Source organism: Antennarius striatus, chromosome 19, assembly GCF_040054535.1.
Source record: "Antennarius striatus isolate MH-2024 chromosome 19, ASM4005453v1, whole genome shotgun sequence".
NCBI classification, from domain to species: domain Eukaryota; kingdom Metazoa; phylum Chordata; class Actinopteri; order Lophiiformes; family Antennariidae; genus Antennarius; species Antennarius striatus.
Window position 1 is genome coordinate 2818098 of NC_090794.1, and position 23952 is coordinate 2842049.

Genomic DNA, 23952 nt, shown 5'->3' on the forward strand with positions numbered 1-23952 from the left:
GTTATTAAAGGGGTGGTGTGTGTGTGTGTGTGTGTGTGTGTGTGTGTGGGGGGGGGGGGGTGTTGTGATCGGGACCCGGAATTTTATTGGATTTAGTTTCATAACACACCGGGTGGTGGTGGTGGTGGTGGTGGGGGGCTGGATAGGGATCGCCTCGACGCGTAAATCCAAACCCGTGTTTTGATGCGCAAATAACAGGAACGATTTCTCCACTCCTGAAGGGGGGGTAGATGCGCAGCTGATCCGAGGCTTCAAGCTGGCCGGTGGGGAGACGACGGAAGCAAAAAAAAGTGTTTTTCACCCCCCCCTCCCCTTATCTTCCCCCCCACTCCCTCTCTGTTTTACTGGCTGTGCGCACATGCAGTCTTCTGGAAAGTTAAAGGGACCCGGCCTGTTCGAGGTGGGGGGGGGGGGACACAGAGAGCAGCTGACGGTCCTCTGCCATCAGCATGGCTCCTCCTCACCGGGGGAGGGATTCACGTGAAGGGGGAGGCGCACGAAGTGAACAATCAACCTTGATGAGCAGATTGGTTTCACTCAACAGGCGCAGGTGCGTGGAGCTGCGCGCTTCCACGCTGAAGACCGGACACTGACGCATTTTCTTTCACCACCACCCCCCCACCACCACCACCCACCACCACCACCACCCCCCACCCATCCCCTCCTTCATCTCTTTGCAAAAAAAAAAAAAATACAGGAACTACACGGACTGGTGGATGCGCAGCTGATGTTGAACCACGGGACAGGATGCGAGTCCCTCCGACGCGCATCTTCTCTGACAATCCGAATTCATTATCATCGCTGAATTGATTTTTTTTTTTTTTTTTTTGAGTGGGGGTGGGGTGGGGGGTGGGGTACGACCCGAATCGGGATTTGACCAGCGTGTCATCGCTCCCTCTTCATCTGCGCGCAGGACGGGTTTGGAATGAGGACCACATCCCGGTGGTGTTCCGTTTGAGAACGGGAGAGAGAGAGAGAAGGGGAGAGAGAGAGAAAAGTGGGGGGGGAGGAGGAGGAGGAGGTAGAAGCAAACGGGAAGGCGATTTCTTCTGCTCTCAAGGACGCATAAAAAGTGGCCCCCGGCCGGAGCTGGTGAGGCATGGAGCGGGACGACAGCGACGCGGTGAGCGCGTCAAAACAGACCATCATTGCGAAGATATTTAAAGTTCGCAAGAGGAGGGAGATGCTTGTCGTCCAGGTGTGTTTCATCTGCAGTGTCCTCTTCGTGGCGTGGACCATGTCGGCGGCTCTGACCAAGACAGGTGAGTCGATGGCTGGGAGATGCAACGAGAGATGGGACACACACACACACACACACACACACACACACACACACACACACACACACACACACACACACACACACACACGGAGAGGAAAACGCTCCAGAAATCTGCAGTGGAATCATGCACCCACGCACACGTCAGCTAATTTTAATTATGGGGATCCTTTCTCATATCGATTACCCCCAAGACGGATCGATACGCGTTAATGTCAAGGGCATGAGATCGAGACATTCCCCGGGTGGTTTTTTTTTTTGGGGGGGGGGGTTCACACGGGAGCCAGGTCCCCCCCCCCACACACACACACACCACCCACGGTTCTTCTCCCACACACACGCAACCGGACGCGGCGCCTCGACGTCAGGAGGGTGGTTGGTTTAGAAAAATGCGCCAAAGCGGGACCGGGACGCGTTGGTGTTTCTGTCGTCACACTCAGGTGGAAGTCAGGTGCACGTGTTTGTTTTTGTGACATCTAGAACACACACACACACACACACACACACACACACACACACACACACACACACACGCATCCGTTGGTTCTTCTATGCCGCAGTGTGCGCGCCGTAGCACCGGCACGTTTTTCAGCTCCACACGGGCGAGATTCGTGGTCACGGCACGCGTCGTGCTCCACATGCAGGCAGCGATCGAGTAAACCAACCCCACCACCACCACCACCCTTACTCCCTCCACCCCTCCCCGGAATAGAACGCGGTTTCTGCTTCTGTTTGTTTGCTCGTTGTCCAATTTTTTTTTTCTTTTTCTTTTTTGGCGCGTCGTCGGTCACGCCACACCGGCGCTCAGCTCAGGGTCGCAGCTTAACGCTGCCATCGTGCCGTGTGTGTGTGTGTGTGTGTGTGTGTGTGTGGTGGGGGGTGCTCACGCTCCATTGCACACACACACACACACACACACACACACACACACACACACACACACACACACACACACACACACACACACACACGAGAATCACTCTCCAGGCATCATCAACGCGTCCAGGTTCCGCGTATCCACAGAAAAGAGGCTGATTTTTACGCAGAGGCCAACGAGGATGTAAAGGTGGTCGTGGGGGGTGTGTGTGTGGGGTGGGGGGGTAGGTAGGTGGTAGAGGGGATTACAGTACTGGGAATGCTTTTACAGGAATATTGCAATATTCATAGCTGATGCCTGAGGTGTGTGTGCGCTTAGCTAAAGACTCGGATGGCTGATCATGCGTGATGGCGACACGCACACACACACACACACACACACACACACACACACACACACACACGGTTATGTAATCCAGAGAGCAACCTTGACATTTTGCTGGTGAAGAGGATTTGTGACACGGAGCCGGGATCAGAGGTTAACGAGACACAAAGAAAACTGTTCCACAAATGTTTTATTTATTGTTAAAATAGAGATTTCTAAATCTTTATTTTTCCTGAGAGCTTGTTGTTGGTGCCCCCCCCGCCCCCCTCTCTGGCCTCCCTCCCTTCACATCAATTCTTCTCTCGGCCCCATCCCATCCCATTCCCAGGAGATCATCTGTCAATCTGCCACCATGTTGGGCCACATGGCTTGAAGGTGTCCATCATCTCACCCCCCCCCCCCCCTCACCCTCCTCACCCCCCCCAGATCACTAACGGATGAATTGGGAGTTTTTATTAATTACATTAAAAAACAACAAGAGGCTTAAAAGATTATTCTGGAATGATATCATACACGCCAGTGCAAATCTCTTATCTCCAAAGGCGGGCAGTGGGAGCCAAAGTACCCCCCCCCACCACCACCACCACCACCACCACCATCCCTCCCCATCCCTGACTGATGTCTCCTTTTATTTATTTTTATTTAATCAAGTCCTCCTGACTCGCACGCCCATTTCCACGCCGTGATGTTGGACAGACGGCGATTCTTTGTGGATGTTCATGCATGGGGGGGGGGGGGGGGGGACGACACAATGACATTGGCTGTGGTGGGATTTCACGGTGACATGCATGAGAAGTACCCCCCCCCCACACACCCACCCACCCTGAACCCACGAGATCCAAAGCTGACCATAATCAGATCTAATTGAATAGCTTTGGCCTTCTCATCTTTCATCTGTCGCCACGGGAACAAGCGTGTGTCACGTCACAGTAAAACATTTGATTGATGGTAGTGTGTGTGTGTGTGTGGGGGGGGGGTGATGTGCTGACTGGTCCAGATGGATGGGATTTGATGCACTACTCCTGAGTTTAAGGGGGGTGTGGTGCAACACGCTGTCGTGTGTCTGAGGTGCCTGTCTTCATCTCTTTTTTTGGGGGGGGGGGGGCTCTGCTTTGACGGGTATCAGCAGACTGACGTGACGTTTGAAGTTGGGGGAGGCTGTGTGTTGGACACGTTTAAGGAGAACGCGTTAACAGCTCCAGAGTGGGGGGTGGGGGGTGTTGATGGATGCTCGTCCTTGGTCCGGCTCCTCCCGGTTGATGCTGATTGAACGGAACTGAAGGATGACATTTCCTCCGTGGAGATGCTGCCGCTTGCCTCCACACCCCCCCCCCCCCACCTTGGGATGCTCGATAAAATAAAATCAGAATCAGAAAATCCATGAATCTGTTTGAAACCATCACTGCTGTGAAAAAAAAAATCAATCGAAGACGTCTCGGCCCCAGTCAACTGATTCCTCCCCCCCCATATCCAACCGGAGAAATCTCAATTCAGACGGTAACGTCATGGTAGATTTAAAACAAACGGGGAAACGGCGTTCATTCTCATGTGTCGTCCTGCACATGACTCTTGATGGTCACCATGACGATGCAATGATGGGTTTTGTTTTTTTTTTTTTTTTTTGGGAACGCATGGCCCTCCCGTGTCCTTCCCCTTGGTGTTGCATCAGAAAACTTTTTTTCCTCAAGGGAGATGAAGCATTTTCATGTTTTTTAAAAAAAATTCTTCTTCTGAATATCAGGAGCATCTGTATCCTTGGAAACATGTTTTTCCAGTTGAATAAAATGAAAGCTAATAACCCCTTAATGTGGGGGGGGGGGGTGGTTTGGTCTCTCTTTTGGGGAGCCAGCAGCCTCCTCCTCCTCCTCCTGCAGGGGATGTTAGCCCAGCGCCTGCTTGGTTGTCAGGCTGACTAACTATAATGGATCGAAAGCCATTAAATGACGACCTTTCTGTGTTGGCACACCAAAAAATGCAATTAGATGTAGACAGACTGAGGGTGGGGGCAGCGCTGCTTAAAAAACAGGAACTCAGTGTGAAGAAAAACCAGATTATTGATTTCAGATGCGTACTGATTCAATTTAGACGAACAAACATTTGGAAAAGGGCTCTTAAATCTACGTGAACTGGTATTTCTCGCATTTAGCTCATCTCTTTGCTGTAAATTCAGCTTTTTTTTTCATATTTAATCTCTCCCGGTCTCACAGGTTTTACCTGTGAATTCAAATCGTGAGACTAGTAGTTGCGATAAATAAGAATATCACATCAAATGATTTTTTTATGGTATGTTGGAGAGTTTTTCACTCTTCAGAGAGCTTGAAATCGAAGAGCATCTGTCTTGACCTCCAGCAAGAGAGATATCCCCCTTTTTTTTGGGAGTCTAGATGCTGGTGGTGGCGGCGGCTGATGGATGTGTAGAACCTGCTGAAGGATAAAATCAGTGACTCTTGAAGATAGAAACTGGGAGGTTGCGCAAAAAAAGCAGCATGAATGAACTCTAGGTAGATGTAGATATCTACTTTATTAACTCCAACAACGGAGGATGACATTTTAAAAAGAGCAGCGACGTGATTGGCTGACCGTGAAGGTGTCGCTTTTGCTATTGGGTGGATGCGATTCGCTGACGACGCACTTAACGGCTCGGATTGTTTTTTTTAAGTCTTTTTTTAATTTTATTTAAAAGACATGCCTTCATTGTTTATAAATCTTTCATAATTGCAATGCTAGAAAGGGAATCGGGAATTACGTGGCGACGTTTCGATGTGAGGCTGACGCTTAAAAGCCGCGATCTTGTGAGTCTATTTGAAGTGAAAGTCACGCACAAGCGTTGTGTAACTTCTAGTTAGGAAGTTTTTGTTTTTTTTGTAATGTCCTCATTATGAAGGCTTAAGAGCAGTTTTAAAAAAAAAAAGAAACCCACAAACATGGACGCTGCTGCTCCTCCCCAACCCCCCCTCTGTGGAAACATAATGGCACGGCAGCTGCATGTTCGCTGGTGGCCAGATGAGAATATCATGTCTACATAAGTGAGAACTTTTAAGGGATTAATGAAAAGCAATTTTTATTTGGGATTAATGGCTGTTGTCATGGATGTTTTTTGGGCCGTGAGATGTAAAACATGCAAAGTGCGGTTTGACTGTTTCCAGGCAGGAAAAGCCTTTTAGATTTAACCTGAATTTATTCACCCTGAATAGAAATATATATATATATATATATATATAATATATAAAACTTTGTTTTGTCCTCCAGGTCACGGGATGCTAACGGAGGGACATTCTGTGGTTGAACACTGGGGGAGACGGCTAATGGCTTCGGCTCCAGACAACGAAACGGAGCAGAAGAACTGTTCAGAACCAGGTATGACCCTCACAAACATCATTTTCCCTCCAAGATGATGTAAAAGAATTGAGCAGGAGTGAAGAAGCCAGATTAGTTTTAAAACTTGCTGTCTGGCTGCAGCAGCATTTGAATATTTAGGAATAATTTGACTGGGAAGGAAACACGGGGGCACCATTTCAAAATAACAAGCTGGTCTCTAAGATATTGATGTTTAGATATATTGATCAGGATAAATGGATCTCTGCTCCTTGACACCCCAGGGCGGATAAACCCAGACGATACCAGTCTGTTCTCCCTGTCCAGTATGGAATAAGAGGCTAAATCAGAGACTAACTGGTGCAAATAGAGCTGGATTTACCCCCTCAGGAATTCAACTTGAGTGAATATTTAATTTGCACTCATCAGGTAGACAAACGCAGTAGATGTTAATGTCGCTCCGAGTGTGTCGTTTGTGTGAATCCTTTTTTTTTTTTGTGTGCAAATATCATGAGGCAAGAGGACAAAATAAATACAGATTTAAGACAGATTTAATCCGTCATCCAGGAAATTAATTCCGAAAAGGTTTGATTATCGTTCAGCGGTGGCGCCAAATCAGCAATAATGCGCGGTTTTAAAATACAGATATCAATCGGTGAAGTCTGTTAAAGTGGATCTGAGAAGAAAAATGACAGGAAATCAATGAAATTATTGGAGGGGGGGGGGGACTCAGAAGCTCAGGAGTCTGAGTCAATATCCTGCTTTGACTCACCTCCGTGTTGGGACTGGATTGTTGTGAGTCGGTTTACATCACCGCTCTATAATAAACACCCAGGGGCTATTAAAAGGCTCTTTTATCGATTTATTTATTTTTGGTTTCGCATAAAGGAAGCAGAATCTGAACTGCTGCATCCAGGAAGTGTTTTTTTGTTTGTTTGTTTGTTTTTGTTTTTTAAAGACCGGCTGAAGCACCAGCAGTGAAAACACTTTTGTGTGAGTCCATTTCCATATCATTTGAATTCCCTCCTTCCTGGTTTTTGCATCACGCCGGCGGCGTCTCCACCGCCTGCTGGTACCAGAAGAAGAAGAAGGAAATCATAAAGCTGAGATGTCACTTGAAGGATAATTATTTGCTCAAATGGGGTGCAACCCAATATAGGGATTTGTATTACTTTTGGTATTTGACTAGCCCACAGGGGTTGGGGGTTGGGGGGGTGGGGGTGACACCAGAGTGCAGACAATTTAAGAAGTAATTTGACAGCGTCCCAGTAAATGACCCAGTAAGGACTAACTGGCTATTACTTCATTACTGGTGGCAGCAGGCGGATTCTCTTGGGGTGGGGTGGGGATTAAGGAATCGGCGCCGCTGTAACCTGCTATTTCACCCAGCAAACAAACATCTGCACCCACCGCTGACATTTAAGCCAAGTATTGTGACCGCTTAAAGTTTCAGCGGGGTCCGATTGAACCCAGCGCCAAATGACGAGATTATGTGCTTTAAAATTTCTTCCTAATCCCTCAAGATTTGCCCCCACCCACCCCCTATCCTCCCTCCTTTATTCCCACATCGGACTCTGCTTTACGTTCCACACATTCCTCCTCACCCACTCCGGCCTGGCCTCGTCTTATCCGGTAACCTTCTGCCTCATCGGGCCGAGCCGGATCACATGAGTCCCACCCCCCCCCACCCCTCTCTCTGTGGGTGTGCTGCTCCCCTTTTCATTTATTTATTCCAATCTGGGGCCGTCTGCAAACAGTTTATTCTCAAAGAAGAGTAGAAGCTTTTAGCTTCTGGCTAATTTCCATCTGGGCAGGTGAAATAATCAAACTCTGACCCCCCCCCCCTACTGAGGATGGATTGGATGAGAATAATTATTGTCGGTTTTATTTGGAGTGTGTGCAGCATCTATTTAATTAAACTGCTGTTTGTTGCCCCCATGGATTGCACCCAGCTGCCTCCAGCCCCCTCCCCTCCTCTTCCTCATTTGTGCCCCCATCAGGGGAGCCCTTTTGTGAGTTTGCGGGGCGCTAATGTTGTTTCTCTAGTCCTGAGACTTGTACTTCTGAGGCAGCCATTCATCATAAGTGCCTCTTTTATGACTCCCAGAATGCACCAGGTGCAGCCCAAACACTTTTTTCTTTTTTTTTTAATCATTTATTTCTGCTTGATGACGATGCATCGTTCAAATCGACAAAAACCAAACGCATCCCGTCCACCCGGACACGTTAGCGATCCTGGGAAGCTTCAGGTGTGGTTCCAGCGGTCCGGTGGAGCGTTCCTGACCTTAATTGCGATGCTCCTCGGTCACATGCAGACCTTGACTCATACCGCCCACCGAGAGGCAAGTTCTCCTGCAGCAATCCCATAATGAATGGAACCAACACGCTCACTTAATCACAAGTTGCTAAATGGAACTAGATTTTTTTGAAAAATTTTTTTAAATCCAATTATACCTTTGTGGTTTAATAAAGTCGTCTTGAATTGCATATATACACACACACACAAGCAGACCTTGGTTTTCGAACGCTTTGGACATGGAACAAATCGGAATTCGACCAAAAAATTCTGAATTTTTTTTGTCTTACAAGTCGGAACAAGATTTGGAAGTCGTACGTGAAGCAAACGCCTTTTTCTCGCCGCCAAGCGAGGAAAGTCGAGAGAGAAAACGTGACGGTGATGTGCTTTTTATTTTAGTTTACTCACTAAATTTGCGTTCCATTGCGTACGGTACGAGTTACGGTACCGTAAACTTCTGTCCAAAAGACGACGGTAACTCGTACCTTACACTAACCTGATTACGTCCTTTTTTTGTTTTGTATTACATTTCTTTGATATGTTTCATTAACATACAATTTGATATATAAATGACATTATGAAATAACACATGTTGGAAAAAAGGTAGTTTTCTAGCGTCTTGGAACGGATTAAGACCATTTACATTATTTGTAACGGGAAAAATGTATTTGGAATTTCGAACAAATCGGTGTGCAAACACGTGATACCGTAGCCGCATTCTATTGGCTGACGGCATCCAGATGTGTCGGGACTACAATTTGTTCATTATAAAGATGCTAATACCGTAATCAATCCCACCTTATGAGCGGCTGGGTTCGACCCCTTCCACGCGGATGGCGACACAAGAAGCAGAAGTGAGCAGCAGCGGCGTGGAGGTTTTGGTCGATTGGTGCGATGAATGAAGCAGATGGGATGTGATTACAGTGGTTTTAGATATGCCACTAATCTGCTCGTGGGCACATGTTTGCATGTTCGACATGAAGAGCGGCGACAGCTGCAGGTAACCAAATGTCGACGCGTCGTCACCCTCAAAGCTGCATTTGAAAAATTTTTTTTAAAAATATCTTTTTTTGGATTTGGTCTAAATTTGTCGCTACCCAAGATTGACTTCTTCAAATTTTTGGACGCTTTCGCAACAGCGCCAGAGGTAAATTTGGGGCAACATGACGTAGACAGGATGGTGGTGGATGGGAGTGGGAAGGGGAGGGGGGGGCGTGAGCTGGAAAGAGGTTTGGTCGACTCCAGGGAAACACCAGAAGGTGGCTTTTAAAAAGGGAATTAAACAAGCGGGGATTATGCTACTGTGCATAATGGAAAACGACCTCGCTGTTCTTCTCTCGCACGTCAACGGAGCGAAGCGGCGGCGGCTCGGTTCAAACCCGCTGACCTCTTTACGCATTCATTCATTAACATTCGCCTTCCAAATGACTTCTTTTTTTTCTCAAATTTTTTTCAAATTTTTTAAACCAAAATCTGTCAGAAAAGGCCATTTAGCATAGCATAGCATCAAGTTAGCGCCTTGTTTTTGTCACTTCCTGAGGGAGTGTTGTTTTTTTAATCTCCCGCTCACACCTGATTGCCCACGCTCCCTCCCTCCCCCCGCCCCACACCCCTCTTAGATTATTGAACCAGGAGCCTTCTGGTCCACCAGCTCGGCTTCGACTCATGAACACAAAATCACATCCAGGCTAAAGGGAATAGACGCTAAAAGTAGACATGTAATATGTATGCGAGTGCGCTCATGCGGGGGCCGCATCGCATGCGTTGAGGCGCTTACGTGACCATGTGAGAGCAGCTGAGCGCGACACACGTGAGCGTGTTGGAACGGCAGGAACCCTAAAGAGGTGAAACGTGGGGTTTGGTAACAATCAGTCGAGTCGTGTCTGACTCACGTCTGCTGGAACAAGTTAATTATCTAATGCACTAATAATGACCCGCAGTAATCGTTCTCCTCTGAGGAGTCTCTTGGCTACTGTACTGTCAGCTGAACTGTTAGCGACTCAGATTATTCAGTCCTAAAACATCCTTCCAGGTTTTCACCGTCAGAACGATGATTTAAGAATCTCTACTTCCTGTTTCTGCAGGATGACGTTCATCTGTGCATCCCATAATTGGGCTTCTTTGCTCCGGCCGTCGTCCCGCTCAGTTTTAGCCATCGTATCTCTGGGACAACAGACGGAGCTCGATACTGAGCTCCCGTTATATAACTGCTCCATAATATCTGGAATATTACCAGATTATGGAATAATTACTGCGCAAATGTAAAGAGTGGCGACGAATCAGGCCGATTGTGGAAAAAGGGACGTTTAGGACAAAAACTTTGAACTGAACTTTTAATAATTAATTTTGCGCAATTATAAAACCGTTCAATATAATGAAATCAGCTTGTTGGGCACAGATTCTCCATAAATCCACCCAAACATTTGATAATTTTGTTGACAGATTGGTGAATCAATCAGTATTTTAACTTTTATTAAAGCTTAAAAAAAGGGCAGAAAATTTAATTGGTGGCAATTTTGCTTGGAAGAATTGGAAAATAGCCAAAGAAACTTTGTTTTGCTTTTGGCTTATGATGGTAAACTGAATTTGAAATGTTGTCCAGTGACATTTATTCGTTATATAACTGAAGAGACGTCCGTCAGAGATTGTTGGCGACGTCAAATTCAACATGAAAATACTGGCTTCTTGAGCAAATTTCAACTTAAAAATGTCATTTTTATCGTTTGCAATCGTTCATTTCCACCAGAGCGAAATGATCTGGGCTGCATTCCATTTAGGATTGTACTGAACTGGCCTCGTCGCCCTGACGTTGTTTTGCTCGTCCTGTCCTGAACACGTTCACGTCCGGTCTGACCTCTGCAGAGAGGAGTTTCGCTCACGGTTTTCAGGTTTTTGCAGACGCCCCAACAGGTGACCTTCAGCAGCCGTCGACTCTCTGGGGCGGAGCCGATGCGTCCTGTAATGGATCGCGGCCGTCGCCGGTGGCCGATGGCCGTCCGACACGTTCCATTCACCTCCATAAAGCTGTCGGAAACGAAATCAGGCAAAACTGAGTGTCAGTCGGCGTCCCCTTGACAACCCAATGTCACTCAGGTGTTCTAGGGTTTTTTTTTCTTTTCTCTTTTTGTTTTAAGGTCATCATCTTCATCTCGCTCGTCATCCCGTCCTCTATTCGCGTCGACGGCGTCTCACCTGAGGCCTCAGAACTCCCACCGATGAAGGTCGGGTGAACGTGTCCCGCCGCCAGAAATAGCAGCACGCCTTTCCCTCTTTTTGTCTTTCAGTGTCAGTGCTGCGATGGAGGGTAACGTGTTAAACGACACATGCATGCAACGCGTTCACATATGTGTGTGTGTGTGTGATGGAGCGAAAGCGGCGACACGCGTGCAGCTGGTTTCATCGGGCTCGGGACGTGAAAAGCGCGGCGCCTTTTTTCGAGTTTTCGTGTGCAGTGTTCCAAAGGCTGCGCCAGGAAGTGGACGCGGTCGGGACAGATGCAGCTGAGGGAGTCTCAGCTGGGCGCCGTTCCACTCCACCAATCAACACGCGGCCCATCCCCAACTGGTTTTGTCATTTTGTTATGGATGAACAGATTGATCGGCCCGTTTTAGTCGTATTTGATCAGGAATGTGTGGAGGTTTGCGTTCACACCGCAGGTGGATTCGGATTCTGATTCCGATTCCGCTGGCTTTTGTGTGAACGGTGGTGCGTTCCTGCCCCTCGGCCTGAGACGCCGACAGGCCGTCAAAACCGCCTGCGTCACCGTTTCAGTATTCCTGCAACGAACGACAAGACAAAGAAGGATGCAGAATAAATCCTGACCCGGTAGCATTTTTATTCCCGATCATAACTCAAACTCACTCCCCCAAGAACTTTGGTTTTATTCCCGCTGTGACTAGGATGACAAGCAAACTAACAACAGGAAGAGGTCGAACCGGGTTTTCCGATCACCTCTGGTGGCCGCGTCCCATTCAGAAGGACGGCCAGCCCTCCAGCCAGGTGTGAGTGTGGTGCGTTTGCGTTCACCAGAGAGTCGGGGGGTGTCTGCCGGTCCCACGGTCACGCTGGGCTCCAGCTGGAGCTCTGGATGATGGATGATGAGTCCCCAGCATGGGAAGCCGTTTCTGCCTGCTTGCTTTAATTCTGTATGACTTCAGGCTTCTTAATATAGCCCCGGCTTTTACATCGGTTTTGGAGGGAAGATGTGACGGTTGACTGTTTCCGTCTCTTCCATGAATAGCTGTGAAGTCATTGGTTGCTGAGTGATGTGACATCCTGCAGGCTGAGGAAGTGTTTTGAGGCGTTTCGCTCCTTTTTTGATGCCGTTTTTTTTGAGTTTTCAGCTTTTCTTTTTGGGTGACGATCACAGGCTGTTTATTTCATTTACATTTGACCCTCTTTGGTTGTCAAATCCAGTTTTTTTTTTAGTTTTACCACATGATTTCAGGCCTGAAAAAACATTTATTTATTTATTTTTAGATATGCAAGATGTTTAGGTTTATTTAGGTGACATTTTATTGCCTTCTCTTTCTCTGTCTCCTCAGCGGTACACGAATTCCCTGACGACCTTTTCACAAGCCAGGAACGAAAGAGCGGTGCCGTTCTGCTGCACATCTTGGCGGTAAGAGGGCCTCTTTTTTTTTTTTAGTCTTTAAAGATGCTGCACCTGCACCTCCCGTCTCATTTGTCCCCAGGAAGCGCTCCCTTTGGAGCTGGGATGGATTTGCAGGTGGATTCTGTAGTTTTTTTTTTTTCACATGACACCCCAAATATCCTTTAAGGCTTAATAAGCTAAAAACAGCAAAGTGGGGGGGGGGTGTTACTAGCAGCTTTGCATTAAGACACCACAAATCAGGTTTTTTTTAAAAACCGCAGCTATTTTTTAACAAAAAAGGACAAATTTCAGTCCTCTCTGACATGCTGATGTCACCTTTTCCACGTCAAAACCAGAAGAAGATCAAATCTTCACTTGAAGGAGTGAAGGTGAACTCATGAGTCTGCGTTTTTCTGCAGGTATCATCAAATATGTTTGCTTGTTTCACCCTGGGGTGACAAATAACGTTGGATCTGATGGGGGACTGCGGTCCCACACTGCCCCCTGTGGTTAGCATAGAGCATAGCAGGGCTACTGGAGCTGCCAGAGCACTGATGATGTCACGCCTTATCTATAATTTATAGATCCCGGCTCACCTACTGAAATAGCCCCCCTATCACCTGAACCACCACCACATCGGTGAAAGGGGTGGGGTGGGGGTGTTGTTTTAATGGAAGATTCCCCTTGACCCGTCCTTCAGCAGCAGTCCCCTCTGTCCAGGCTGTTTATCCTATTAAACTCATTCCTGCTCATTAAGGATGTAACTGTACAGCCCCTACACACACACACACACACACACACACACACACACACACACACACACACAAGCGTACTAAAGTCTCACATCTGTCACACTTAACCCTGCTGATTCCGCCTGCAGGCGCTCTACATGTTCCTGGCCCTCGCCATAACGTGCGACGAATACTTCGTGACGTCGCTGGAGAAGATCTGTGAGGTGCACGTCTTTTCATCTACAAGCATCTCTGCTAGATAATCTTGTTTTTGTCTGCACAAACCGTGCAAACGGATAATCCCGGCTTTTTTTTTTTTCTTTTCTTTTTTTAATCTCTGCAGAAATTAGACCTGAGCGAAGACGTTGCAGGGGCCACGTTCATGGCGGCTGGCAGTTCTGCTCCGGAGCTTTTTGCATCGGTCATTGGTAGAGAGACGCACACACACACACACACACACACACACAGTGTGTTGATAAAGTGATGTTCCCAGATGGTTCATGTCGCCGCTTATTGTGATGATTCTTCTTCCTGTGTGCAGGTGTCTTCATCACCCATGGCGATGTGGGGGTGGGGACCATCGTCGGCTCAGCGGTCTTCAACATCCTCTGCATCATCGGTGTCTGTGGGATCTTTGCTGGACAGGTGTGTGTTTGTGTTTGTGTGTGTGTGAGAGAGAGAGATGGGGGGGTGACTTCCTGCTGCAGCAGCATCATGGTGTTTATTTATAGAAGAGCTGCACATGTGAGGCAGAAGTTTTTTGCTGAGGGGAAACAAAAGCATCTGCCCCCCCCCCCGGGGTTAGTTTTCTCCCGGGTCAGTCTGATTGTAACCGGAGACGCCTCTGCAGGCTTTAATAGACCATGCATTTACATTTCTTTTTTAAAACTCATTCAATCAAGGAAAATTTCCATATTACAAACGTCAGGTGATGCAAAAAAAATCCCTTTTTGTATTGATGCAAGATGCACGTCTGCCTGTGTGATCTCAGGTGGTCATATTGACCTGGTGGGCGGTTTTCAGGGACTCCTTCTACTACATCCTCTCTGTCGTGGCTCTGATTGCAGTAAGTTGGCAAAGTTTAATATTTAAACACACTTCAGATAAGACTTAATTTATTTCAATATTGTCTCATCAAATACTTTTTTTTTTGTGTTTTTTTTTTTTTTGCAGTTCATCTACGATGGGAAGATAGTTTGGTAAGTTGCACATCTAGTCGATCATGCCAACACTTTTCTTCTTTGGTATTACCATTATCGTGGTGATTCAAGTTGGATAAAGCTATAAATTACTGTGCATTAAATTCACTACATTACACCTCTAGCTTGTTAGCGCTACTTTATCGCAATCACGCAAGTCGTTTTTTTAGCAAAAACGGTTCATTTTGAAAGTTTTCTTAACTTCTAAATTTCCATTAGTGACACATTTGGAGTAATAAGCAGCTTTAAATGAAGTGAAATGAATAAGAAGATATACTTAATGTGAAGCTTTAGTTGCTGCCTTGAAGGCTGACGTTAACACGTTCCTCTTTTTTTTTTTTTTTTGTAAAACTATTAGATCAGGCAGAGCTGGGAAATCCTGGATATGCATTTAATTAACTGTCATTTATTCCTAATCCTGTATTTTTATTCCCTTCATCAGGTGGGAGAGTTTGGTGCTGGTGGTTATGTATGCCGGGTACATCCTGGTCATGAAGTGAGTTCTGCAGCCTCATCCACATGCATCGATTTAGAGGCGCCAAAAGGTGCCATGTGACACACTGCAGGCCCCTGATTGGTCAGCGAGAATCTTCCTTTTTGCAGAGGAATAGATGTCTTTGATAGCCGATGAGATCTGGATGAAAGATGTCCATCACGCGGGGATAGTGGCGTCGCTATGGCGACCAGCTACACTGAGGCGATACTTTCCTGAAATAGAAAGTTTTAATTTTTTATATGCCTTTTATCATGTAAAAAAGTAAATCAGTAAAGTACGTGACGTAGATGAAGTCAGACTCGCGCCGTATTGGTGTCGCCATGTTCAACCTGAATAATGCGACCACGATGCTCGCCGTCTCTGTCCAGCTGGTGATTTATGTCACCCCCGGCAACTGCCTGCCGTAAGAGTTTAATCTTTTCCCCCCGCGGCGGCTAAGAGCACCGGCTTAACCGGATCGCTCCTCTCCTTTCTCATTTAGAGGAAACAAGTGCTTATTGTGGGAAAACGCTATCGTACGTCTCCCAAAATATCCACTCTCCATTTTCGGTTATTTCAGTCAAAATGGAGTTGCGGTTTTTTTTTTAATATAGTGAGATTACCGGTCGGGAGGCGACCAAGAACTGTGATTAAAATTTTCCCGCCAAAAAAGACTGGCGGGAAAAAATATCTCAGTAGCACTAGATAGCTAACTTTGCATTCATGTCATCTGAATATTACATAGTTTAATACTTATAAACTAGCCCGCTCGTTATCTGTGTTGAAGACAGAGAAAGAAGGTAGTACAGACTATTAATTACTGTTGCATCACATGACCAGAACAATAACGTCACCATAGCGACAACCTGGAGCCTGAACGTTGTGATAACTGGATTCTGGATCGATGCCTTTTCTTTTCTAGTGTACAACAGAATATTGTAGATGCTTAAAAAAAACAAAACCGGTGGCGTTTTTTCACCCAAGTAAATTGTTTTCATGAGAAACTAGGCCGCCTTCTCTGTGTAAGTCATCCTATAGAAGTACGGTTGAATAAATGTGTAATTCTGAGCTGTTTAATATGCATCATATCTATATTTGAGTGGAGTCTCTCCTCTGAGCTTCAAATATCCCATTTGCAAATGTAAATCTTGGCGCTGAATGTCCGACCTTGTTTCTTTTCCACGCCCGTCTCTAATTCGCCGTTCCCGTTCCGTCGTCTTGTTCTAGATTTAACTCCAGCATGCAGAGGTTTTTCATGGGGAAGTCCAAGAACGTGGCCAACGGTAACGCTGCCACCAGCAGCGAGATGGAGGACGGTAATGCTATTTATGGCTTTGTATGGAATGACGACCCGTCATTGCCTTTACTCACGACAGGTAAGGTTAATCAGACAGGCTGGGTTTCCAAGACTTGTCCTTCCTGGGAAGTTAATCAGATGATGCATTAGATGATTTGACTCCGCTGTCTGCTGCTATTAGAAGATCTGTGGCTTCATCCTTTACTCTTTTCTGCCAAAATAACCAATTATTTGACCTGAAACCAAATTCTACTGAACTATATCCCAAATCAAGACTTTGGCATTTTGGGAAATGGCTTGTCCGCCTGTTTCGGGTTGCTGGGACGATGCCAGATCTGGCGAGAGAAACAAGCACCCAGGTCAAAGGTGTGGTTCATCAGCAAAGAATCAGATTCCAAAGCTTTAAAAATGTTTCAGTTCAGTTTTTATTTAACAAAATAATTTATTACAAATGGCACACTTGGGTATAATTTTCAAAAACATAATTTTTTTTTAACCTTTTTAACAGTTATTCTACTTTTTTTCCACGATTTAAACTCCTAAATGCTATGCTAAGCTAACTGACTACATGTGCATGTGTCTCTTTCTCTTCTACCTAGCCTCTTCTCATGCTAAAGGATGCTACAGACATAACTGGTGTAGATTTTCTCTTGTCAATTAAAAAAAAGAAGCAGTCATTTCCCAAAATGTCCAAAGCTTTTACCGTGACATTTCTTCGTAGCCACAGTCGTCGTCTTCTTCCTTTCCCTCCTTTTTTTTTTTTTTTTTTTGAGCTTTCCAAAATTTGTGATTCTGGTCTAACTGCTCCTGAAACATTTAACTTTTCCCACTTTGGCTGCGTTAGCGTTAGCACGCCTGTCTCTTTAGCCTTACTAAACCGCCTCTTGCTTATTGTCAACAGTGTTGTGCTGCCGTGTGCCAATTCTTTCTGCTTGCATTCAACTTTTCTTCTCCTGCGGGTCTCTGGGGCGCAGACCCACGCGCTCCTCAAGTGGTAATGAATTTCACAAGAGGAACTGTTTACGCCGGCTCTGTTTACACAATTAATTTATGTGCATTCTTGCATGCATAATAAGGCAAATTAAGCCAGAGTTAAACTAATAAGTGCACTAGAGAACTTTTTTTTTTAAATTCCCCGTATGCTGCATCTTACATTGTGAGAGCAGAGAAAATGAGGTGTTGTATAAGGTGCCAATCAAATTACTTGAAGTTTAAGAAACTGTATGTTGGGTGTTTTTGCTACCTGCATGCAGCGGTTTGAGATCATCCACCTTAAAGACGCAGATTTTTTAAAAAATCAATCTCAGTCCGATCATAAATATTCAGACTTCAAACTTCAAAGCTGCACCAACGCAATTTGGAAAAGCTATTTGAAGTTCAGCGCTTGGAAATCATACGATGCACACTCATGTTCACCACCAAAGTGTGTGTGTGTGTGTGTGTGATGTTTTCCACCGGAGGGAGAGGAGGGGTCGGCGGCGAGTCCGGGAGATGCTCCCTGAAGGTTTTACCCTCCTCGTCCTCCGTGGTTTGAAGACGGGATGAGAATCATTCTGGGCTGTTAATGAGCTCGTCCATCAAAACCGTGTGACGTCTGAGTAAACGACCCCATCATGGGTCCGTTTGAAGGTTTTAATGCAGACGAGGCTCATGCATAGTCATCGATACCCTCATCACATGTTCTGCTAACCCTTTTTTGCTAATTAGCGGTAATACAAATGAATTCTTTGTACAATAAAGATACAGTGATCCCTCACTTGGTCGCGCTTCGAGATGCACGGCTTCACTATAACACAGATTTTTTTAGGCGTGCGCTGCGTTCTGAGACTCACGGAACGCAGCGTACAGATTTCCATGTATTTAAAGAAACATTTCTTTAATGCAAAAGTGTTTTAAACAGTTGATCAGAGTGTGGGAAAAGGTAATAACAGATAGAAGGTGGTTTAATATCAGTATGGATAATAAAATAAATCATCGCGATTTAGCGATTAATTGTTTTGCGTGAGTAACGAGGGATTACTGTATGTTTGATTGAATTGTAAACCAGGATTTAATCTATATTATCATTATATATGCATATTATTTAGTAGTTTTCCCTCTAAACCTCTGTAGTCAAGCCCAGTAAGGTTTACAGCCGTGGATCTGTGGTGATGGTGGACGAGATCATCAACGCCAGTCCCACCAAATTCAGATTTCCAGAAGCCGGCCTCCGCGTCATGGTAACCAGCCACTTCGGACCCAAGACCCGTCTGCGGATGGCGAGCCGCCTCATCATCACAGAGGTACAGCAGCCCGTTCAGCCGCAGACCGAGCAGCTAAAAATACAGCAGTAGCGTCGCGTCCGATCGCGTGCTCCTTGACTTAGTTCATTTTTTCTGAAAGCGCCAGAAGTTGGTCCAAGCTGCCAATGGAGTGGAGACACAAGTGATTGACGGGAAGGTCGAGATCGAGAATGGAAACGTGCCAGAGGACAAACCCAGCGAAGCCGAGCAGAACGACACCATCTCGCCGTTTCACGTTCCAAGTATGTTATGTGTCTTTAAGCGGTGAACTGTGTGCGAATGGACGGATGTTGTGGGAGTTTAAGGAGTTTTTTCATTTATTTTATAAAAGAGGAGCTTAATTTAAAAAACTATAATGTAAATGCAAGATTTCTAAGATTTTATTTCAATATAATTCCATATTCTGGACGAAAAACCCCACAGTAAATTGATTTAGCGAGCTAAACCCTCACAAAGGTCATGTTAATCACGATAATGGCAAACTCCTGTGGTTTCACACACTCCATACGAATGGCCTTTTCCTGGTATGTTCCACCGTGTTCCATTTCGTGCATTCCAAAGCGCCAAACGCTGCGTTCATCACCAACGGCGGCGCCGATGTGTTTCCTCTGCAGGGAGCTGCGGCAGCCGGGTGAAGTGGCTGATCTCCTGGCCGCTGCTGCTGCTCCTCTTCCTCACCATCCCCAACTGCGCCAAACCTCGCCTGGAAAAATACTTCATGCTCTCCTTCATCCTGTCCACCTTCTGGATCGCCATCTTCTCCTACTTCATGGTCTGGATGGTGAGCGGGTTGCCGAGCGCTGGAATGTGTCGGATGGAAATCTGTCGTGATGTTTTTCAGTTTTGTTAAAATTGAGCTTCAGTTTCATTTGTACTCATTTAAAAAGAAAAAAAAATGGTTATACAACAAATTAATCTGCCTATTTTTTTGTTTGGCAGACAATTGAGCATAAAAGCTAGGTAATACAGATATAAGGTGGTTTAATATCAGTATGGGGAGGGTTCATAAACGTTTAAATTACCATAAATAATAAAATAAAGTTTGTCGCTATATCGCAAAATTCGTGTGGTTCCTGGATTGCATTAACCGCGAGTAACAAGGGATTATTTTAGCGCTAAAACTCGATGTCACGTGGGAGAGGATTCCAATGGCGTTCCCAGAGGAATAACTTCCTATTGGTCCCTGGTTTGGGATCATTTTAACCACGCCCATTAAACGGGTGTTCCTTTAACAGATGGACGATAACAACGCTCCTTTCTCTGCGTCTCCTCCAGGTGACGATCATCGGCTACACTCTGGGAATCCCTGACGTCATCATGGGCATCACGTTCCTGGCCGCCGGCACCAGCGTCCCAGATTGCATAGCGAGCCTCATTGTGGCTCGCCAAGGTACCCACCCCCCCCCCACCCTTTGAAGCGTTTCGGACCTGCTCTCTTGAGGCGTTTAATACGTAACGCATTCAATACCGCCGGCTCCTGTTCCATTAAGAGGATAGATGCCTGAAAGGAGAAGGGAAATAAAAACCCTTGGAAACATTCCCAGGATGCTTTTCATCACTGAAGCTTTAATAGACGCGAGAAATGTTTTACACCCGTTTTCTCGTATGAACATAAAATGTAAACCGCTTTTCCTCGCTGGATATTCGAATGCAGAAGAATTTTCAATCGCGTTGGTTTAAATGTAGAAGGAAGAGACGTAGGAGGAGGGAACAGGAAGTAGTTAGTGCACGGCTGTGTGTAGACGTAGTCATCCATCTCAGCCGAATGAGGTCAGACATATAATCTTAGAAAGTACAGAGCAGTACGTTGTTCATCTTCAGATGGGAATAAAAAAGGTTTTTATTTGACCTAGAAGTTTTTTCTTCAGGTTTGGGGGACATGGCGGTGTCCAACACCATTGGCAGCAATGTGTTTGACATCCTGGTGGGACTGGGGATCCCCTGGGCGCTGCAGACCATGTGTGTCAGCTACGGATCTGAGGTAAGGGTTCCATATTCCAGATTATGATCGAGTGAGATGTGATCACTCCTCTGTCTTCCTCCTCTTTTAATCTGGAATGACGAGCTGCGGATTAAATGTTCGAACCCCGTCCCGTGTGTCGCAGGTCATGATCAACAGTCGGGGGCTGGTGTACTCGGTGGTGCTGCTGCTGGGCTCCGTGGCACTCACGGTGAGTGTGAACCTGCAAACACGCCACCGAAAAATCATTTTTTGAGACGCCTAAAGTTTAAAACTGAACATTAGAGATGAAATTCTAATCATAGAAAATAAATATTGTGCTTTATTCGAATTCTTTCCAGACAGCCGGATGTATTTTCTTTCATTATGAGGCATCAAATAAACACAAACAACCTTTTCTTTAACGTTCGGCTTAGATGAAAACACCGGATTGTAATTTTCGGATGTGATTTACCTCGGTTGCTCGGGTTACACACGTGTGTGTGTGTGTGTGTGTGTGTGTGTGTGTGTGTGTGTGTGTGTGTGTAGGTGCTGGGGATCCACCTGAACAAATGGAGGCTGGATGTCAAGCTGGGCCTGTACGTCCTGGTCTTGTACGCCGTCTTCCTCTGCGTCTCCGTCTTGATCGAGTACAACGTCTTCACCTTCGTCAACCTGCCCATGTGCATGGAGGAGTAGAGCGACGCGGCGCCGCTCGCAAACCAAAACCTCAAACGCTGACACAGCAATCCCAAATCTATGTGTTCTTTTTTCTTTTTTTTATTATTAAAATAACACTGGACCTATCTACAAGCCCCTCCCACCCGTTAGCCTTTTAGCCCCCCTAGCTTAAACCCTGTTTCTCCGCAAGGCGGCACACACTGAGAGTCATCTCCATTCTGCTAGTGCCAGTCCTCCTCTCTTTCCTCAGTGAGCCCGTTACGTTTCTATCCATCTATAGCATGCCTTTAGATGTCAGGGTGGGGGCCTTCAGAATCAGAAGTGCCCCCCCCACCCTCTGTGTTGATTGTCGGTATGTGTTTTCACTGTTTCATTGTAGATTTCCACTCCGACATTTCCAAAGCTTTCCCCCCCAAAAAACCAAACCAGAGTCTGACAAAGAAAGGAACAAAAACAAAAAAAACATCCTTCAACCAAAATCCTGACATTCTCTTCAAGTCATTCCTGAAACAATCACATTTCATGCCGGCGCCCCCCTCTGGAAGGAGGGCTCTATTGCATCTTTCATTAAAAAAAAACACAACAAAAAACGAGGACGTTTTGTCGGGACGGTTCGGCGTTGTTATGCATATGCAGCACGGCACAATAGAAACTTGTAAACAATTGTTTTGTTTTTGTATTTATTTTTCAAAGCAAAGGTTTTTGTGTATTAAGGAAAACAAAAAGGAGGAGCCTATTTTCTTTGCCTGTTTTACAATGAAACAAATTGCACACTGAAATGTTCGTTATTTGTTTTTTGTTTTTTTTGCTCTGTGCTGTAAGGAGATTCCACGCTCGCCTAAAGGGGGCGTCTGCCTCCATTCAGTGACCAGTTGGTCGGCTTTTTCCCCTCCGCACAACTACGGAAACAAAAAACTGACTCTGGACTTGCGGGACTCCTCAAGATTTTTTTTTGTCACGGGACTTGAGGACAAAGGAAGTCGACACAAAAAAAAGAAAATGCAAAGAAATGAGAAAGGTCCCCACTTTGTTTGCTTTGACTCCCTCTGGCCAGCAGGGGGCACTGCAGCCCCTCGGGCCGGGATAAGGGGTCGCGACCACAGCCGCCGGTTATCAGGGAAACTCAGAAGGACAACTCCAACTGGTTTTGATGGTGATGGTCTCTTGATTTTTGAGTTACATGTAGATATTGCACTTTAACAGCCGTCCTCATTCTGAATCAACTAGTGCTTCCTTCTGTGTGTGTGTGTGTGTGTGTGTTTTCAGTGTGTGTGTGTGTGTGTGTGAATGCCCACGCTACGTTTCTCACACCGGACTCTCAAGCGGACTTGGACCTTGACACCATGAGCACACCTGCGTCCGTCTTTGCAGTGCATGCTGGGACATTTAAACCGCAGCTCCTCCACAGCACAGCAAAAGGTCGAGGGGCCCGTTGTTGTCGTCGGCGCCGCCGTCGCCATGGAAACGGGCCCCCGCCTGACTCGGCAGCTACGAGCGACACTGCAACTCAGACGTTTGACATCATGCAAAAATGCCTGGCTGGGTGGGTTGGGGTGGGGTGGGGGGGTCCACTAGTGAGGCGTGAGACTGACACCTGAGCGTGGAGGTGGGGGTGGGGGGGTGGAGTTAAATATTCCTGTGCTATGCTGTTGGCAGCAGGTTCTTGTATATGCAATCTCAACTTAATTATTTGTGACTGAACGCCCCCCCCCCCTGCAATGGTTGCCATATGAAGACAAGGGGGGGTTATATTGTGGTGGGGGGGGGGTTGTTGGTGTGTCTAGTGTTGATGTGTGAGCTCACAGGTGTGTGTTGTTGAGTCAAACTGAACCCAAAAAGACGGACTTTTCTGGAAGTTTTTTTCCCGTCTGTACGTTTGCACCCGTTTCCTGTTCCTCTGCTTTTGTCCACTCTTGCATATTAAGGGCATTAAACCCCCCCCCAGCCCCGCCCTTGACCCTCTGAAGGAGCAGAGGAGGAATGCACGGAGGGGTGGATTTCCTGCACTCCCTCTGGACTCCATCACTCCCCAAAGGACCTGGATGATGAAGGATTTTTACTGGACCTCCATCCTGGACGGAGGTGACCACACAGGGCCTTCAGACCCCCCCACAAACCACTGACCACCTCCTACACCCCAGTCTTGACCTCCTCAGTAGGACTTGTGTACATAGAGGACCTAACTCGGATGCTTTTTGTGGAGAACTCTACTCCAGTTGATTCAGAATGTGCAGTGCTGAGGTTTATTTTTGTGTATTTTCCTCGTCGCTCTGTGTGGTCATGTCCCGGGTTGCCAGGTTTGTTTTTTTGTCATTAACTGGTGGTCTGTTTTTTTGGATGAGGAGAGGGGACTTCAGATGCCATAATTTGTCGTAGCTCTGCATCAATCCCAGATTGGAACATCCTGCGTACAAACTAATCGCACACACACACTCGAGGAAAAAATATTGGAAATGGAAACGCAGCGCGAGGCGAGACCCGTTGCGTATTTCTTGATCGAATGCGACCTGCTGCACTGTGAGCTCATTGTGACGTGGGAGTTGTTTGTCAAGAATTATAAAAGATTAAAAAATATATTTAATGTAAAGTTAGTTACTATAAAACATTACCGAGGACATCTGTATAACTTATATGAATGTATTTGTCTTGCTATACTGGACATA

The 23952-nt window shown here is 46.2% G+C and overlaps 1 protein-coding gene across 3 annotated transcripts; it reads left to right on the plus strand.

Moving 5' to 3' along the window:
- Positions 1–845: 845 nt before the first annotated feature.
- On the plus strand, positions 846–22823 carry slc24a4b (solute carrier family 24 member 4b). Of its 3 annotated transcripts, none has more exons than XM_068343342.1 (17): positions 846–1262; positions 5730–5837; positions 12636–12712; positions 13566–13640; positions 13760–13844; positions 13958–14061; positions 14408–14482; positions 14590–14615; positions 15058–15111; positions 16318–16466; positions 18500–18669; positions 18770–18911; positions 19284–19450; positions 19945–20059; positions 20538–20650; positions 20775–20840; positions 21158–22823. In XM_068343342.1, exons 1-17 carry the CDS (start codon positions 1100–1102, stop codon positions 21305–21307), a joined length of 1839 nt encoding a protein of 612 aa, XP_068199443.1. In that variant the 5' UTR covers positions 846–1099; the 3' UTR covers positions 21308–22823. The 3 variants fall into 3 exon arrangements, with proteins under 3 accessions (XP_068199443.1, XP_068199444.1, XP_068199445.1); XM_068343343.1 differs by having other exon boundaries at positions 18776–18911; XM_068343344.1 differs by having other exon boundaries at positions 16318–16406.
- Positions 22824–23952: the final 1129 nt, after the last annotated feature.

What these genes read in the sequence shown, in the direction of transcription:
- slc24a4b (XM_068343342.1), top strand. Translation starts at nt 1,100, where the DNA reads ATGGAGCGGGACGACAGCGACGCGGTGAGCGCGTCAAAACAGACCATC. An exon ending in GTGGGATCTTTGCTGGACAG is followed by an intron (nt 14,062 to 14,407) that starts GTGTGTGTTTGT and finishes GTGTGATCTCAG; the next exon opens with GTGGTCATATTGACCTGGTG. An exon ending in CCTCATTGTGGCTCGCCAAG is followed by an intron (nt 20,060 to 20,537) that starts GTACCCACCCCC and finishes TTTTTTCTTCAG; the next exon opens with GTTTGGGGGACATGGCGGTG.